At 44.3% G+C, this 19,667-nt stretch overlaps 1 protein-coding gene across 2 annotated transcripts; it reads right to left on the bottom strand.

The window, feature by feature from the left end:
• Nucleotides 1-864: 864 nt before the first annotated feature.
• On the bottom strand, nt 865-16,637 carry ZNF354C (zinc finger protein 354C). 2 transcript variants are annotated; one of them, XM_047875900.1, is made up of 5 exons: nt 16,370-16,637; nt 14,872-14,959; nt 8,523-8,649; nt 8,015-8,110; nt 865-2,538 (listed from the first exon to the last, which is right to left on the bottom strand). In XM_047875900.1, exons 2-5 carry the CDS (start codon nt 14,902-14,904, stop codon nt 1,124-1,126), a joined length of 1,671 nt encoding a protein of 556 aa, XP_047731856.1. In that variant the 5' UTR covers nt 14,905-14,959; nt 16,370-16,637; the 3' UTR covers nt 865-1,123. The 2 variants fall into 2 exon arrangements, with proteins under 2 accessions (XP_047731856.1, XP_047731862.1); XM_047875906.1 differs by lacking the exon at nt 8,523-8,649.
• Nucleotides 16,638-19,667: the final 3,030 nt, after the last annotated feature.

Here is a 19,667-nt window from a genome sequence, read left to right on the forward strand (position 1 = left end):
TCGGAAAAAATAAACATATATTCCAAAGCTTGTGCATATGTATGTTTGTACACATATGTGTATAGATATATAAATATATATATAACCTGCCAGTGACACAGTTCATGAAAAATTGAGCTTGATTATTTCCATGTGAAAATTTGAATTTAAAGAATTCCTTTTTATCTTGAGCTTCTCTTCATGGAAAAGCGTGTGTCCTGTATTTGCCTGCCATTTTAGCAAATTATGGCCTCACGCTTATTCACTTTAACTCAATGACCGTTTTTAAAAGAAAATTCATACTGAAGCTTACTCTTTTTTTTTTTTTTTAATTTTTTTTTTCAACGTTTATTTATTTTTGGGACAGAGAGAGACAGAGCATGAACGGGGGAGGGGCAGAGAGAGAGGGAGACACAGAATCGGAAACAGGCTCCAGGCTCCAAGCCATCAGCCCAGAGCCTGACGCGGGGCTCGAACTCCCGGACCGCAAGATCGTGACCTGGCTGAAGTCGGACGCTTAACCGACTGCACCACCCAGGCGCCCCTGAAGCTTACTCTTAGGGAATAAACTCTAATGAAAGAAACAAAACTTAGGGGCGCCTGGATGGCTCAGTCAGTTAAGCGTCCGACTCTTGCTTTCAGTTCAGGTCATGATCTCACATTTGTGAGATCAAGTCTTGCATCAGGCTCTGCATTGGGTGTGGGGCATGCTTGGGATTCTCTCTCCCATTCTCTCTCTCTCTCTCTCTCCCCTCACCGCCCCTCTTCCCCACTTGTGCTCTCTCTCTAAAAAAGAAAAAGAAAAAGGAAAAGAAAAAGAAAAAGAAAAAGAAAAAGAAAAAGAAAAAGAAACAAAACTCACATTCCATTATTTTTACTATTTTTTTAAGTTAGGCCTTTTATATTTTTTCTATGAATTTAAAAATTATTATATGTTCTTTGTAACCTTAGCATTTAATATTTAATGATTCTTATAAAATTTGACAAATCGGTACTCTTCATAATTCCATTGATCAATTTTACCATGACTTAGTGGAAACTAGCATATTTCCTCCTGAAGTAAAAAAAAATCTTTATCTGATCTGGAGTCTGTGCCCTATTTATTATTCTCCAGTGAGGAGTCTTGAATCATTTGAGAGAAGAATTAAACTTCACAGGACTCATCATCTCTGAGAAATCTCTGATACTGAGTAAGGGAGGAGCTATAGATAAAAGGATTCCCATATTCCTTCCATTTATAGAGTTTTTCCTTAGTGTGAACTTTTTTGTGTCTACAAAGGTTTGATCTATAACTGTAGGCTTTCCCACACTCCATGCACTTGTAGAGTTTCTCGCCAGTATGGATCCTCTCGTGCTCTGTTAGGAATGAATACTGGCTGAAGGCTTTCCCACACTGATTACACTGGTAGGGTTTCTCTCCAGTGTGAATTCTCTGATGCCTGTAAAGGTTGGATTTGCAACCAAAGGCTTTCCCGCATTCTCCACATGGGTAAAGCTTTTCCCCGGTGTGAATTTTACGATGTTCACTGAAGGATGAATACTGGTTGAAGGCTTTCCCACATTCATTGCACTGGTAGGGTTTCTGACCAGTATGAATTCGCTGGTGTTCAATAAGGGTGGAGATGCGTGTGAAGGTTCTCCCACATTCCAAGCATTTACACAGCTGTTCTCCAGTATGAAGCTTCTGATGTTCAGCCAGGGATGCAAACTGGCTGTAACCTTTCCCACATTCACTGCATTTATAGGGTTTCTCCCCTGTGTGGATTCTTTGGTGTCTGTGAAGTTTTGCTCTACAATTGAAGGCCTTCTCACATTCAGCACATTTATAGAGTTTCTCTCCAGTATGAATCCTCTGATGTACAGTGAGGGTTGAACACTGGCTAAAGGCTTTACCACATTCCTTACACTGGTAGGGTTTCTCGCCAGTGTGCACCCTCAGGTGTTTGATTAGGGTCGAGCTGCTGCTAAAAGCCTTCTCACATTCACTACATTTGTAAGGTTTCTCTCCAGTATGAATTCTCTGATGGGCAAGAAGGGAGGATCTGTGGCTAAAGGGTTTCCCACACTCACTACATCTGTAGGGTTTCTCACCAGTGTGAATTCTCTGGTGTTCAATCAGATGGAGACTCTGGTTGAAGCTTTTCCCACATTCATTACAAAGATGAGGTTTTTCTCCTGGGTAAATCTGGATGCATCTCATTAAATCAAAATTCTGTTTAAAATCTCTCCCAAAAGTGTAATATATATTGGGTATCCTTTCTATAGGAACACTCTGTTGTGTGACAAGAATTGTATTTATAAGTAAGCCTTTCCCCAATTCAAGACGTGTCTGCTTTACATCTCCACTCACAGTTTTTTTGTGTGAGGTCATGATTTGCTGAAGAGGTTTCTTCCGTTGCTCCTGTTCTGTTCCACTCTCCAATTCCAAAGTCTGTCCAAAATCGATGTCCCAGTGACCAAACTTAATGGACTTTTTCTTTATTATTCCCTGAGATGTTTCTTCTATAGAAATGTCCTGTCTGGGAGGTGAGGCTTCCATTTCAGGCCAAGTCTTGAAACCTGGAGTGGATCAGAAGCATTAACGGCACCTCTACAGGAAGAGCGAAACATGCAACCGTGGAACAGTAAAATTGGCAATAGTACATATAAAACAGGTCTGAGAGGCGGCTGGGTGGCTCAGTCAGCTGAGTGTCCGACTCTTGGTTTCAACTCAGGTCATGATCCCAGGGTTGTGGGATCCAGCCCCATGTCGGGCTCTGCACTGAAAGTGGAGCCTGCTTGAGATTCTCTCTATCCCTCTCTGCCCTTCTCCCCTGCTCTCTCTCTCTCTCAAAAAATAAATAAAAGAGGTTTTATACCTCTTTTGATCTCAAATATGGACTTGCCACTGGGGAAAAACAGGATAGGATGGAAAGGAAGAGTGGTAAACAGGTGAAGGAGTGGTGTCGGAGAATAGAGTGAACAGATTAACACTGGAAACAAAGACATTGCGACTTGAGAGAAGCAGTGGCAGAGAGAACGGGTCGAGCTGAAGGTATGAGGCTACAGAAAAATGTTAGCTCCTAAGCTCGAGTTGAATAAACTGTGGCATATTTCAGTGTATCATTTTCTGTTCTGTATGCCGGGCCATGAGGTAGGTAACTTGTCTTTATTTTCTCTCTTTTTTTTTTTTTAAAGTTTACTTACTTACTTATCTATCTATCTATCTATCTATCTATCTATTTATTGCATAATCTCTACACCCAACATGGGGCTCGAACTCACAAGCCCAAGATTTAGAGTTGTATGCCCCTCCAAGTGAGTCAGCCAGGCACCCATACCTTCTTTCTATTCACATGTGGTTTTTATGATGTTAGTGCCCATAGCTGAAACTCTAGGTGCGATCATTTAAAAATATCTGCGATGTTTTCCTTAAATTTTGTGAATCTGTATGTGAATATGATTTCGTATCATAGTCTGTGAAAGGAGAAACAGTCTGTTAATAAGAGGGTGCTCAGGTTTTCAAACTTATAGCAGCCCTGAAGCATGACTGTATTGAGGATTTCTGATCTAAATTCAAGATGCTGACTATAAAGAAGAGGAAAATATGGAATAAATCAGCCTTGTGCAACAACCTATCCCTGGTGATTGGAGGAATAACAGTTTTGTTCACACCTCCCTGCCCCCACTTTTCCCTTCCAAATTGATCACGAGGAAAAATAGATACAGTCATCTCTTCTAATAAGCTGCAACCAGAAGACTGACCTCCTTTTGTAGGAATCTTTTTATTTTTATATTTGTATTATTTATTAAAGTTTTAATTTTTTTAATGTTTATTCATTTATTTGAGAGAGAGAGAGTGAGAAAGAGACAGAGTTTGAGTAAGGGAGGGGCAGAAAGAGGAGACACAGAATCTGAAGCAGGTTCCAGGCTCTGAGCTGTCACCACACAGCCTGACGTGGGGCTCAAACTCACGAACCGTGAGATCATGACCTGAGCCGAAGTTGGACACTTAACAGACTGTCACCCAAGCGCCCCCTAAAGATTTTATTTTTAAGTAATCTCTATACCCAGCATGGGGCTCAAACTCACAACCCCAAGATCAAAGGTCTCATGCTCCACTGACTGAGCCAGCCAGGCACCCCTGTGAGAATCTCTTTAGACAAATGAAAGTTTACAAGAAATGTGGAGTCAATATGCCCCAAAGTTCTGAAATATGCCCAAGCCCCAAGCTCAGATATGATGTTAAGTAAAAGGATTCAGCTTGAGCTGATTCTATGGAAAGCTCAAATCTGGCTTTCTTTAATCAATCCATGATTGAAAATAGGTTAAAACTAGGTCTGTGTAATTAGGTAATTGCATATACTTAAATTTAGGTTAATAAAAATCCATCAGGTTTTAGTAATAAAATATATATGATTAAAATTAAATAATAAGAGGAAAAAGGCACACAGGCTATAAATCTGTATAAAAATATAGATTTTTCTTCAAGATGTTAATGGAAAACCTAACAGTTTGCAAGTTAAAGGATTGACCAGGGTACCTCCCCTCTTTTTATCCTTTGTCACAATATGACATTCCCTGCCCATCCAGAAATCTACTAGGCTACTCTAATCTCATTTTTCTAAAGAAATTTAATGACTAAAGCCTAAATCAGTCTCTCTCTCTCTCTCTTCCAAAACATATTTTACTTAAACATTCTATCACTTAACATATATACATACACGAAGTCTGAAAATAATTCAAGTGTTTGTTCAAGGAGAATATCTTGATTATTGTTAATGTACATTATTAGTGTATATTAATATAGACATATTATGTATATACATGTATATACTATACATACATATTGTATATTATACACGCTATAATGTATATTACATACCTATATTATACATTAACATTATAAACATTAACATCATTATTTGTTAATTCCTTACTGTGTACATGATAAGCATACAATTAGAGTGTCTTGCATAGAAAAAATAATGGGAGCATGTGGGTGGTGCAATCGGTTAAGCAACTGACTCTTGATCTTGGCTCAGGTCATGATCTCACAGTATAGGAGTTTGAGTCTGGCATTAGGCTCTGCACTGATGGTGCGAACCCTGCCTGGAATTCTGTCTCTCCTCTCTGCCCGCCCCTTCTTGTGCTCTCTTTCTCTCTCAAAATAAATAAACATAAAAAACAACAAAACTGGGCAGAGTTGGAAAAATTATGAAGAGCAGGTGACCTCAAAAATGAAAAGGGATTCCCTCCTCTTATAACAGACTCCTGAAACCCAGTCATTTATTGAACAAATAGTGAATAATCAGCAATGATAATATGAAACGTACAAATGATTAAACAGTAATGGTTCATTTCTCCTTGATATGAGAAGCCTCGGCTGTATAATGTTGGTGTGAGGTTCAGAGAACCAAGACACCAACACCAACAGTATTAGCAAGGAGTGGTTCTATAAAGGAAGCTGGATAATAAAGAGCAAGGGGATGGATTTCAGTAGAAAACGAAAAGAGGAGTCTATGAGTCAGAAAGAAGGCCTGATCAAAGTCATCTGTGGGGAAAGTAAACCTATTTGGGGGCGGGGAAAGGGGCTTAATGACTAAAAGAGGAAATCCAGGTTCGAATTCATTTAAAAAAATTTTTTTTAATGTTTATTTATTTTTGAGAGAGAGAGAGGGTGCACGCACAAGAGAGCAAGCGCACTAGAGGGGGAGGGGCAGAGAGAGAGGGAGACACAGAATCCGAAGCAGGCTCCAGGCTCCGAGCTGTCAGCACAGAGCTGTAAGCTCATGATCTAAGCTGAAGTCAGAGGCTTAACTGACTGAGCCACCCAGGCGCCCCTGGAATAACAGGGTAAAGCCAAATACAGAGTTCCTGAACAACTGGCAGAAGAATTCAGAATAATAATACAGGTCACAGGAGGGGTTGTAAGTTCTTAGGCAGATAATAATAGGAAACAGTGGCCTTATTTGGTAAGAATGAGGACAGAGTGGAAGGTGAACAATGATATAGCTGCCATGGTCTGGTTGCACTGAGCACTTAAATCTGAGCTTCCTTGGCACTGAGTTAATCATAAAGGCAGTTCAATTACACTCAAAAAATATTAAGTGAAGGCAGTATATTTGATGCTACAGGCACAGAATTCAAAGACAGACCTGGTTTCTTCCTTAAATATGCACAGTCCAATTAGGAAAAGAAATAACAGGAGAATAACTATAATTCACTACAACAGATGCCGTAATGGATGTGTTCAAGGCATCCAGAAAGTGTCGTATGAATGCGACTGACTGGAAAATGGATGCTGACTGGGAAGCAGAAAAATAAGAAAAACCCACAGATGAGGGGGGGCAGATGGATCTAAGGTTTCCTGTGGACAAGGGGGAAGCAGTAACCCGAGAAGGAATGACACACAAATGTTAATGAGGGTTCAGGTTTGGCCAGAACATGGAGCCGGAGTGGAAGTGGCCACTGATTCCTATAAAGCAACATGGAGACAGGCTACGAAGTAGGTTTAATGTCACATTAAGGAATTTTACTTTACTCCGTGGATAAAGGTCTCTTAAGGTATGGGAATAACACCAGAGTTTTGAAAAAAAGATCAATCACTCTGCTGATGGCCCAGAAGGTGAGAGAGGAGAACAAGGCTCAGAGAAGGTAGGTAACTTTCCCCACAGCTCAGAGCACTTGGAAGCAGTGGCAGGGGTAACATGAAATCAGGAAATGTCCAAAGTCAAATCATGATCTTATGTGCTAGGCTGTACTACTCAGTAACTCTTTCTTTGGAGAAAACTGTATTTTGTTTTCTTTTTTAATTTTTTTAACGTTTCTTTATTTTCAAGAGAGAGTGCACATGCACATGTGCATGAGTTGGCGAGAGGCAGAGAGAGAAGACACAGAATCCCGGGGCTCGAACTCATGAACCATAAGACCATGACCTGAGCCGAAGTTGGACACTTAACTGACTGAGCCACCCAGGCGCCCCTAGAAAACTGTATTTTAATAAAGGTGAAAAGTATTTGTGAAGACAACGAGCAAACAAAACATGCCAATAAAGGCAAGAATCATAGATTATAAAGGTCAAACCACAAAGACCACAAACCACAAAATATTGCCCAGTCTGTGTCACACAGTGAACAGAAATGACACTGGTGATCGAGGCTTTTCTCACTGCTTTTCAGCTTTTCCAGCTCTGCCAGCAAAGTGTTTGACAACCCCTGATGCACTGTTTCCTCCATGATAAAGAGAGGTATCTAAATCTGACGGTCTTCAAGTGATCTTCTAACTTCAACAACTTACAGTTTTATGATAAAGACCAGTGAGCTTAGACTAGGCTAGAAGAGGAGTCTACAAACTACAGGTCTCTGGGCCAACTCCAGCTGATACCTCCTTCTGGTGCTAGAAGGCAGCCACACCTATGGGTTGACTACTTACTGTCTCTGTCTGCATTTGCATTACCTTGCACTAAGATGGTGGAGTTTAAGGACTGCAAAAGAGACCTGTGGCCCCCAATGCCAAAATATTTACCATCTGGTCCACTGTGGGAAAAGCATGCCAAGTCCTGGACCAGAAAAGCTACAGAGGTCCAGGGGAGCTGGTTGACTCTCACAGTGGGACACGACAGCCCCAGTCTCCAGGGACATAAAAGGGAAATGCTGAGTTAAGAAACCGGAGACACGGAAGCGTTGACAACACCCTGAAATATGGGGTTGTGAGAGAAATTACAAAGAATTCAAGACGCAACCGAAGGTGTAGTTTTTCAGGTCTGTCATGTGTAATTGCAGATGGAAAGAAAACCATGGAGATCAAGAGGCCAAGACAGCAGAAGGAAGTGGGTGAAGTGGCAGAGAAGGAAAGAGGGAAAGCGGGGCACGTTAAGTGAACAAAGAGGTCTACTCAGGGGCCTTTTGCTGCAAAGAAAACCATTATCACCAAGGAACTTCCCATGAGGGGGCCCTGGCTCAGCACTTCCAGCAAAATTCTCAGAGCACCGGCTCCTCCTGACCTGCTCTCATATATACCCCGCCCTGTGCCCGGTTCCCAGCCGCGCACTCACCCAGACAGGCGTCTTGAGGGATTTCCCTTTCCACCACGCAAGGATCCTCGCCTTGCTGCAACCGGCAGATCACCTTTGGCGTCGAAGATGGAATCCCTGCTCGTGGGGAAGGGAATGGAGTTTGAGCAGATGGGGCAAGTCCAGAGCTCACAAACCAGAGCCAACAGGGCAGAGAAGGGAGCCTGGGGAGGTGGGGCACACAGCACATCGCGGGTGGGTTTGGTTCAGAAACAACACAGCCTTATCCCTCTTCCCCCTTGACCCCCCCCACAGGACCCAGTGAGTGGAGGAGGACCACCCTGGTCAGGAGGAGGATCACCCTGGTCAGGAGGCAGGTGGGAGGAAGGCAGAGGAAGGGCATCCGGACACAAATGCATGCCTTGAATTCCACAGAGGCTCTTCCTTTCCCAGGGGCTCGTTAGGGGAGAAACTGCGGACTCTGAACCCCACAGGGGCAGCTCTAAGGCACTCCCGCAGCGGATTCTCTCTTACAGACCAGCCTCCTTACCCAGCGAGACCAGGGTGCCATAGTTCTCCAGCATCACCTCCCGGTACAGGGTTCTCTGTGCAGAGTCCAGGCGCAGCCATTCGTCCTGGCTGAAGACCACGGCCACGTCCCTGAACGTCACAGACTCCTGTAATGGCAAACCCATTCCTGCTCACCCAGGACCAACTTCTCCACCACTCAGTAACGCCGGTAACGCAGGGATGTGCGACAACCAACCCTGATGTCCCAGGATTCTAAGTATATTTCAAATGGACTATTTATGTTACTTTTGGGACCCCCCCCATCGACAATTATACAAATATTTACTGAGAACCCACCAGGTGTTGTGAGGGCAAAGTCGGGGAGAAAGGCCAAGTCCCCGCCAAAAGGGAATTTAAATCCGAGGCTGGGATCTGTCAAGTGAGCACAGACATCCACCTCCCTCTCACTCAAAATCCAAATTAAAAGAAAGGGGGGGGGGGAATCAGAATACACTTAGAACAATGCCAGAAAACTGGAAAAGCCATTAGCAGAACCGAAACAAAAAAGAATTTCTGAGATGTAAAAGCAAATGATACAAATAGTATTAGCTCATGTTTATTGAATACTTGTATGTCAGGAACTTTGAACTCACGAAGTTTCACAGAAATTCTATGAGGAAGACACTATAATTAAATTGTTTTGCAAGTGAAGAAGCAGCTCAGAGAGGGTACGTTACCTGCCAAGGTAATCCTGTTAGAAACTGATAGAGATTGGAACTGAATTCAGGCAGACTGACCACTAAACTAGACTGTCACATGGGTATCCACTGTCTATGGAAATTAAAAGACCCGGGGTCCCAGAGCTTCCTTGGGATTCTTAGTCTCCCTCTCTCTCTCTGTCCCTTCCCCACTGGCTCTTGGTCTCTCTTAAAAATACACATTTTAGGGGCGCCTGGGTGGCTCAGTCGGTTAAGCGTCCGACTTCGGCTCAGGTCATGATCTCGCGGTCTGCGAGTTCGAGCCCCGCGTCGGCCTCTGGGCTGATGGCTCAGAGCCTGGAGCCTGCTTCCGATTCTGTGTTTCCCTCTCTCTCTGCCCCTCCCCCATTCATGCTGTGTCTCTCTCTGTCTCAAAAATAAATAAACGTTAAAAAAAAATATACACATTTTAAAGAAATTAAAAGTAAATAAAAGACCCAAAGAACCTGCAAGACTATACATGTGCCAAAAGGGACTGTGAGAAAGTCAGTTCTTCCAAGAGAACTCCGTTAATCCACAAAATGAGAGAAATCAGAGGCTGGCCAATTATCAACTCTTATATGAAGGAGCTGTAAGGCATGAAAAAGGAATATGTATGCTTTCACCTTGTGATTCTACTGTTAGGAGTCCACTATAAGAGAGCCTCACACAACTGAGTAGGGGTATTTGTTCAAAGATGTTTCTGGAAACTTTATTTGTAAGCCAATGGTTGTGGTAGGCTGAGTAACAAAACCTGTGAATGTTATATATATGACTAAAAGGACCCTGAAGATCTTCTTAAGGATTTTATTTTTGAGATGAGAAGATCCTGATTATCCAGATGGATCTGGTATGTATATATATATATGTGCATGCAAAAGTATTTGGAAGAATACAACAAGCCGTCCACCCTGATTATTCTTTCATGTTTGTGGAGGAGCAGAAAAGCAATTTTTTGCTTATTACTCTCTACCCTTCCAGTAGGTTGACATTGTTTACAGGGTGTGTGCATTTATTCCGAAATTTTTAATTTTTTTATTTTTTGGAGAGAGAGAAAGTGCACGTGTGGGAGGGGGAGCAGAGAGAGAGAGAGAGAGAGAGAGAGAAAGAGAGAGATTGAGAATCTCAAGCAGGCTTCACACTCAGCATGGAGCCCTATATGGGGCTTTATCTCATGACCCTGAGATCAGGACCTGAGCTGAAATCAAGAATCGGATGCTCAACCGACTGAGCCAGTCAGGCGTCCCTATTTTGAAATTGTTTACATTCCATTTTATGTATTGACTTTTCAGCTATACCTCTTTGCATTTTTTTTAAAGATTAAAAAAAAAATTTTTTTAAGTAATCGTTACACCCAGCGTGGGGCTCGAACTCACACCCCCAAGATCAAGAGTCTCAGGCTCCTCTGCCTGAGCTAGCCAGGCGCCCCACCTCTTTACATTTTTAGTGGTTGCTCTGAGAATTATAACATACATCCTTAGTTCTTTATAGTCTATTAGAGCGAATATCTGATTTCACACAGAATGCAAGAACTTGCAAGTGTATGGGAACACCACCCCTTCTTCATGCTATCGTTGTTAAAAAGACACTCCCTGTTCAGAGGGCTGGCAGGACTCACCAGACCTCACCAAGCACGCTCATGGGAGGCAACAGGTACAAGTGCAACAAGACAGAGAGAGTGCAGCGAAGCCCTGGAGGACGGAGACATGTTCCATGGGCAATCTCTCTGTCCTTGTGCACACAGCCTAGGCCGTGTCCCTGGATCTGTAGGAGGAACTTTGAATCAGAAGGGCTTAAAGGGGAAACGCTCAGCAGGGGCCTTTTGTGTGTCAAGCAAGGCTTGTCAAACAAGGTAGGCCAGCTCCCAACCACCTGAGATGGCCACCCTGGGGGGAGCCAGTGGCACTGGGATCTTAAACAGCACATCCACTGCCTTTATTGTGCCTCAGAGTCAAAAATCAGCCATCCAGGCCCTCCCCAGAGATGAAGATAGAGCTTTTCTGGAGATAAAGACAGAGCTTTTTGAGTCCAACCATAAATGAACTCTAGACCCACAACTGTCATGTGTATTACCTCCACCTGTGTTATAAACCCCATGATACAGTATTATGTTTTTAATTTAAACAATCATAGGCATTTTATTTTTTTATTTATTTTTTAATGTTTATTTTTGAGAGAGAGAGAGAAAGAGGGAGAGAGCACAAGCAGGGGAGGAGCAGAGAGAGAGGAAGACACAGAATCTGAAGCTGGCTCCAGGCTCTGAGCTACCAGCACAGAGCCCAATGCGGGGCGGGGCTTGAACCCACCAACCTTGAGATCATGACCTGATCCGAAGTCAGACGCTCAACCGACTGAGCCACCCAGGCACTCCAATCATAGGCATTTTAAAGACACTGAGAGGAAAAAGTATTTATATATTTACATTTATCCAATGGCCCCTCCTTTTCCAATGCTCTTTATTTCCTTCCTAAGGTGAGAGCTCCCATCTGGCATTATTTCCTGTCAGCTTGAAGCAAGCATATACTTTAGCATATATTGCAGGGTGGGCCTGCTGACCATGACTTAGGTTCATTTTCATTTATCTGAAAATGTCTTTACTTCATTCTTTTTCTTTTTTTTTTTTTTAAGTTTATTTGATAGAGAGAGGGATAGCGAGCAAGTGAGGCAGGGGAAGAATGACAGGGAGAGAATCCCAAGCAGGCTCCACACCCTCAGCGCAGAGCCTAACGCGGGGCTCAATCTCTCGACTATGAGATCATGACCTGAGCCAAAATCAAGAGTCTGATGCTTAACCGACTGAGTCACCCAGGTGCCTCTACTTCATCTTCCTTCTTAAAGAATATTTTCATTGGTGGGGCGCCTGGGCGGCTCAGTTGGTTAAGCATCCGATTTCGGCTCAGGTCATGATCTCACAGTTCGTGGGTTGGAGCCCTGCATCGGGCTCTGTGCTGACAGCTTAAAGCCTGGAGCCTGTTTCGGATTCTGTGTCTCCCTCTCTCTCTCTGCTCCTCCCCCCGCTCATGCTGTCTCTCTCTCTCCTTCAAAAATAAATTAAAAACATTAAAAAAAATTTTTTAAAGAATATTTTCATCGGTTATAGAATTCTGGGTTCACAGTTTCTTTCTCTCATGTAAAACACCACTTGATCATTTTCTGGCCCTTGTTTCTGATGAGAAGCCAATGGACGTTCAGATACCGATGCTCTGTATTTAGTACAGTACTCTTTATTCTATCTGCTTTCAAATCTTCAGTTTTCAGTAAATTAGAGGTCAAAACAAACTCACAAAAAACGCTGAGTTGCAAACATCCTCCTCTTCATCTTCCCTTAGCTGAAATCAAGTGGGTCTCTCAGAAAAGCTTGCGGGTGTGGGAAAAGCTCAGACAGTGAAAATCCCACCTGGGGCAGAAGGCACCCCAGGTGATGGCTGGGTATTGCTTTCACTTCATTTTGCTGGCCTTTACATTTTGGTTTCCCACAACACACATCTCCTTGTAATTAGAGAATCAAAGCAAAGTCCAGCCTAGTGGCAAGAGGCAGACCAATTTGGCAGGCCCTAAAATAATGTCGTTGCTGCTTATCACGATAATAATGGTAGTTAACAGCTAGCATTTACTGAGATTTAATATGTACCATGCACTGTTCTCAGAATTTTACGTATACTTAAGTTCTCAGAGCATAACATTAATGTATATACGGTCTTATCTGGGTTCGAGGCTAGCTGGAAGACCCTGGTCAAGTTACTTGCTCCTCTGTGCCTCAGTTTCCTCACCCGTAAAATGCAGATATTAACAGTCCTGTTACATGGATCAAACGAGATATGTATGTCATTAATCCCACTTACAAATGAGGAAATGAGGCACACAGAGAGAAAATAACTTGCCAAGGTCACAGCCCCAGCTTGGAGGTGAACTTATGAACTCAAGTTCCAGAGTCTACATTTGTAACATGTAGGCTACCACTACTTCGGGGGAAAGCAGTCAATGAAAACAGAGGCTTTGGGGCTGGCAGAACAGAAAACCCACGGAAGGAACAGGAGCTGGCGTTGGGGGAAAGCTGAGACTTCCATGTGGAAATATTTCCTAAGAGTTCTAGACTGTGTCTCTAGGGAAAAGTTGAGGCCTGAGAACAGAGACTTGGGAAAGATCTTCAGGTTAAAGTAATGAAAATGGATCTTAGGGGCGCCTGGGTGGCTCGGTTGGTTAAGCATCTGACTCTTGATTTCGGCTCAGGTCATAATCTTGCACTTCATGAGATCAAGCCCGGAAAAGGGCTATGCACTGACAGCATGGAGCCTGCTTGAGATTCTCTCTCTCCCTCTTTCTCTGCCCCTCTCCCCCACTCTCTCGCAAAAATAAACTTTAAAAAAAAAAAGAGGGACACCTGGGTGGCTCAGTTGGTTAAGCATCTGACTTTGGCTCAGGTCATGATCTCGCAGTTTTTAAGTTTGAGCCCCATGTCGGGCTCTATGCTGACAGCTCAGAGCCTGGAGCCTGCTTCGGATTCTATGTCTCCCTCTCTTTCTGCCCCTCCTCTGCTCACACTCTGTGTGCCTCTCTCTCTCAAAAATAAATAAACGTTAAAAAAATTTTTTAAAAATACATATGGAAGTGGAATGGGAATTCAAGTTCAAGGAATAAAGGGAAAATGTAGTTTTCAGGGGTGCCTGGGTGGCTCATTCAGTTAAGCTTCTGACTGGCTCAGGTCATGATCTCACGTTTCATAGGTTTAAGCCCCACGTCAGGCTCTGTGCTGACAGCTCAGAGCCTGGAGCCTGCTTCAGATTCTGTGTCTCCCTCTCTCTCTGCCTCTCCCCTGCTCACACTCTGTGTGTGTCTCTCTCTGAAAGATAAATACATGTTAAAAAAAGAAAAAGAAAATGGATCTAAAAAGGGCAAAGAGCAAGAAGGGCCCAGGAGGGGAGTGTGAATAAATCAAAGCCAGTAGACAAGATTCAGAGGAGAAGACAGAGATAATTAGTCAGATGGATAAGGAAGACATCTGGACAGTTTACCGTCACACCTGTGCTTGGCTCCCAGCCCCCTGTCCTCCCAATTGCTGGCCTCAGAGCCCAAGCTAAGCTGAACTCCTTCTGGCCTTCAGTATCAGCTCAAAATGACCCCACCACTTCCAGGATCTTTTCCCTAACTCCTCTTGGACCTTTAATCATTTCCTAACTGAGGTCAATACGATGAACTCCCTGAAGACAGAAACAACCTCTTTCCTCTTCATGACCCCAGTGCTCTGAACAGTATCCTGTGCATAGTCGGTGCTCAGTAAGTGTTTTTTGAAGGTGTCTTTGGTCCTTCCATGTCTTTGCACCAAGCAAGACTGTATCCTCTGTGAAGACAAAGACTGTCTAATACACCATGCCCCCACCAAGCGCTTATTGTAGCCCAAAGCACATGTTCAGCGAGCGCTGCCTCCGTCTTTGGTCATGAAGCTGGATTTAGGGTGAATTAAGAGTGACACAGAGACAGAGGAAGTACATTCCTCAGCAGCCCCTCCATGAATCCTGGATCCTGGGGAAAACTTAAAGAACCCTGGATTCCCCAGGTTTTGTTGGAGAGAAAAGTACTCAGACAAAGAATGGAAACATGTGCACCCTCTCTAAACCCAGAAAGCGATTCATAAGAAAGACAATCTTCACTTACTTTCACCTTAGTGGGCAGCAAATCCACAGCCATGCTTTCCTTCTCAGTTTTCCTGGTAAGAGGAGTGTAGACTGCTGACAAGGTAGATCTGGAGAGGAAAAGGTGTCATGAGGAACTCTGGTGTCAAGGGATGGCCTGGGGAGATGAAGTTACAACCACCCATAATGCCCACCAGGTCCCAGCAAAGCCGCACCACATAAATGATGCAAGCCAAGCAAACGCATGCTCACCAAACCAATACAGCTCTAAGACAATTCTCCCATCTCCATCTCCCTGTATTAACCATACTTCTAACTGCTATAAACTGATGCTTTACGGTCACCTAAGGTCTATTAGCTGTGACTAAGCAAACTGTGATTCACCCACAGATACCTGGAGTCCTTAGATAGCTTTAAACTGTACACGCTGTAAAATCCACAATGAACATGAATTTCCCGGGGGCTGCCACTTTCAAATACAGACGGCCAACCCTAAGCCCGCCTGCCCCACCTAGCCCTTTCCTTCCCGAAGAAGCCACAATCAAGTCACCTGCCCACATTTGCCTTGTCTTTCTGCATCACAGTTGCCTTCCCTGAGTGGCCCTGCCTGGAGTGCTGCACTGGTCCCCAGGGAATAACACAACCTGCACACTTTCCTCCTCTCGCCCCCCTGTATCCGGACCTACCCTACCTCACCAGAGGTAATGTGGTTAAAACACTCCCTCTCGCACAAGATGCATGCCAGACTGTTGCTTTGTCGGCCCCCCTACACACAAATCTCACAGGTGCCACCTCTTACAGCATCCACATCGGGAAACAGCCCTCTTTGTCACACACAAATCCCAACTGGGAGAGCAAGGTGAGTGTGCCTGGAGCCGCCAGGCAGGTGTCAGAGAAGGAACCTGGCCACAGCTGCCTGCACTGGCTGCCTGGGTTTGCATGCAGGGGGCTCTCCAGGGTGCAGTGCACAGCGTGAGAGCTCAACTAGCAGAGTATGGGGGCGGGGGGGGGGGTCATCTGGGGCTGGGGCACCTCAGCCAGGGGAGGGAAGATGCTGTAGAGGTATTCACAGACTCCAGAATCTGGGGTGCTTTTCATATATTTTTAAGCCTCACAACGACTCTAAAACGTATGTATGGTTACCCCATTTCGCAGATGTGAGGGAGACTGAGAACTTAAGGAGTCACAGCGACCTGACAAAGAAACAAAAATGGTTAAGTAACAGGGGCAGGAAGGGAATCCTTGCTCCAGTCCAGGGTCTTAGCTAAACGTGGCAAATTACCTGGCCATTGTGCCTCAGTTCCTTCATCTGTAAAATGGGGGCAGTGTGCAGTCAACTTACTGGCTATGCATGCAGAAGCATGAAATGAGTTAATCCATCCAAGCCGCTACACCACGGCCGGGCACACCTCGTTCTCGGCCATCGCGAGCTATTGTTTGTATTACTTCACTGAGAAGTCTCTCGGCAGACGGCCACCGGAGGCCCCCGCCCACAGCAGTCCCGGCACGCCCCAGCTCACCTGGCAGGGCGCTTCCTCTCCGCGCGTCTTCCGGGCCAGCGACACCCGCAAGGCACCGCCGCCTCGGCCGACCTCTGACCCACGGGCCGCGCGGCGTCTCCCGGTGTCCGCGCGCCGCCCCGCCGGGCACCGCACTCCCCACCCAGACGGGACAGACGCTGGCTCCACCGCTGCGGGGAAGAGGCAGCCGGGAAGTCTCCGCTCCTTGCACACCGCCCCAGCGTAACCGAGGTCACCCGCGCCTCTAGCCCCAGAAAGGCCAGGACCAGTCCCGCAACCCCGCGAACCCTAGAACTACTACTCCCGACATGCCTCCGCCCCGCGCGGACTACAGCTCCCAGAAGGCGGCTGGGCGACCCCCGGGAGAGGCACGTTCTCTCTCCCCGCGCGAGCCCCCGGGACCCACTGTCCGAGGGGTCTGCAACGCGGGGGCGCGCGCATCTGATGGATAGGGCGGTCCCCTCGCAGTGCCCGCTGCCTAAATCCGCCCCTAGGCTTGTTTTGTCAGACCAGCAAGCTTATTTGAAAAACAAACCCTGAATTTAAGCGCCTTTAGGAGGCTCTGCGCGCCACAGCTCCCCCTCCACCGGCTAGCTATGATTATTTTTATTTTAATACGTAGCACACCCCGAGGATAATGTATGCATAAGTACTGTTTGAGGAGGGCGCTTGTGGGGATGAGCACTGGGTGTGTATGTAAGCCAATCTGACAATAAATTATATTCATTAAAAAAAAAAAAAAATGAAACCAATACCCACATACCCAACACTCTGCTTGAAAAGAGATTTGACCAGAATTTTTGAAGCCTGGTCCACAATGCTCCCCTGTCACTTATCTAAATTGTGTTGAGCATTTCACTCTCTTAGCTTGATGCGTACTCCACATGTATGTGTCCCACAATAATAAGTGTTTATTTTTGGAAGGTTTTGACGTTTACATAAATGGAGTCTGCTGTATGTTCTCCTATGACGTATATGCTCAACATGAACACTGTATTAAAAAAAAAAAAAATCAACCGGGGTGCCATTTGGTTAAGTCATCAACCAAGTCAGTTGGTTAAGCGGCTGACTTCAGCTCAGGTCATGATCTCCCCATTCAGGAGTTCAAGCACTGGAGCCTGCTTCAGATTCTGTGTCTCCCTCTCTCTCTGCCCCTCCCCTGCTCACTCTGTCTCTCTCAAACATAAATAAATATTTTTAAAAAATTTTTAAACAACTGAGTAGATTTTAAAGATTTTACTGGCTTTATTCAATGATTCATGAACCAGGTAGCATCCTGTCTAGCAGGAGCTCCAAGAAGCAGTACTAAATGAAAGACTTTTATAGGCAGGAAGGAGAAAGAACAAGGAAGTTAGGCAAAAATTGGATTGGTTATTGCAAGGTTATTTTCCCTACAGAAGATGGCAGGGGTTTATCAGGCAGATTACCTAATGATGGCTGGTTCTTGATTGGCTGATTTAAGATTCCAAGATTCCAAGCAAAGAGATGTGTAGGCAGGGTAGTGTTGGAATATAGGAGCCTGAGGGGGTAATTCCATCTGGGTCTTTCCATCACAACCTTATAAAGTTACGGAGTTGAGTCGTGAAAACCTACATTTTTTTTATTGTATATAATTTGCTTAAAAGAAATTGAAATATTGCTAGCTTGTCTTCTTTTGCCCATATCTTTATACTGAAAGAAATCACAAAGCAGCTGCCGATCAAAGCAGCTTTTAGACCTAATGCCACAGGCATACAAGGGTTTGCTCTGTTTTAGGCACAATGCACTTCTTAGATATGGCACACGGTAGGCACTTAGACATAGAAATAAAAACGGGGTAGAAATAATGTGTGGTTGTTTGGTAACCAAGTGTTTCTTCAGGTAGGTGAAGTAATGATGGTGGTATAAATCTAAAACTCCCATCATATCCTTAAATATATATATACAAAGGATATGGAAGAGAAAAGAAAAAAAGGCAGTAGTGTTCCTAAAATGGATATAAAATCACCACCAGAAAGAGTAAGTGTGTCTATGTGTGAAAATATGCAAAACTGTACAGGTATATAAGAGAACTGAATATGCATGCAGGATATACAAACAATTCCTGTAGCTCAACCACAGAACAGCCCATTCCAAAAGTGGGCAAAGGATTTGAACAGATATTTCTTAAAAGGGGGGGGGCATATAAAATGGCCAACAAGCCCATAAAAGAGATGTTCAACATCACTAGTCATCAGGGAACTACAAATCATGACTATAATGAGATACCCACTTCACAGCTGTTAGTGTGGTCACTATGGGCGGGGGGGGGGGGGGGTGGGGGGGGGGAAGAAAACTGAAAAATAACAAGGGTTGGCAAAGACATAGAACCACCCACGTTGGAACCGGAACCTTCATACATTGCTGATGGCAATGTAAGATGATGCAGACACTGGAAAGAATCGGGGGTGGGTCTTATGAAGTTACATATCCACTCCTCATAGGACTATGTAATCCCACTTAGGTGTTTACCCAAGAGAAATGTTCACACAAACATATGTACACAAACGTTCACAGCAACATTGTTCATGATCGCCAAAATGTGCAAACGATACAAATGTCCAACAACAGAGGAATGGGTAAGTAAAACGTGGTGCATACTTACAATGGAATATTACCTCAGCCTTAAAGAGGAACGAAGTTCTGACACATACTCTGATACGGATGAACCTTGAAGACGTTATGCCAAATGAAAGAAGCCAGACACACAAGGACGAATATTATTCAATTCCACTTATATCAGGAATCTAAAATAGGCAAATTCCCAGAGGCAGCAAGTGGAATAAGAGGTCACCAGGGGGCTAGCAGCAGGGGAAATGGGGGAGTTACTGCTTAATGGGTGCAGAGCTTCTGTTTGAGATGATAAAAAAGTTTCTGGAAAATTGATTGGTGCTGGTTACAAAACATTGTGAATATACTCAATGCCACTAAATTGTAAACTTAAAAATGGTTATAATGGTAAATTTTATGTTATGTACATTTTACTGCAATTTTTTTTAAAAGTACATGCAGGAGGTGAGGAGACATCCTTGTGAAGGCAATGATGAAGGCACAACACAGTTAACAGAAAGACAGAGATGTGGAAGCCACATGTCAAGGGGGAAAGTAGCAAGAGGAGGAAATATAAGATCGTGCAAGAGAAAAGAGAAAATCCCCCCAAATGCTTTTGACCCCACAATTCCTCCTCTAACCCCCAAGTCGTCTAGTCAAGAAATCATATTTTGCTACATAGACTGAAGTAGGTATACTTGACTTACCAATCTTAGATGCAGTCACGAGC

This window comes from Prionailurus viverrinus, chromosome A1, assembly GCF_022837055.1.
Source record: "Prionailurus viverrinus isolate Anna chromosome A1, UM_Priviv_1.0, whole genome shotgun sequence".
In the NCBI taxonomy this organism is placed as follows: Eukaryota; Metazoa; Chordata; class Mammalia; order Carnivora; family Felidae; genus Prionailurus; species Prionailurus viverrinus.

Coding starts and splice junctions, on each gene's coding strand:
- ZNF354C (XM_047875900.1), bottom strand. CDS start 14,904: ATGGCTGTGGATTTGCTGCCCACTAAGGTGAAA. Junction 8,650..14,871: donor TGCTGCCCACTAAGGTGAAA/GTAAGTGAAGAT, acceptor TTGCCATTACAG/GAGTCTGTGACGTTCAGGGA. Junction 8,111..8,522: donor TGGCACCCTGGTCTCGCTGG/GTAAGGAGGCTG, acceptor CCCCACGAGCAG/GGATTCCATCTTCGACGCCA.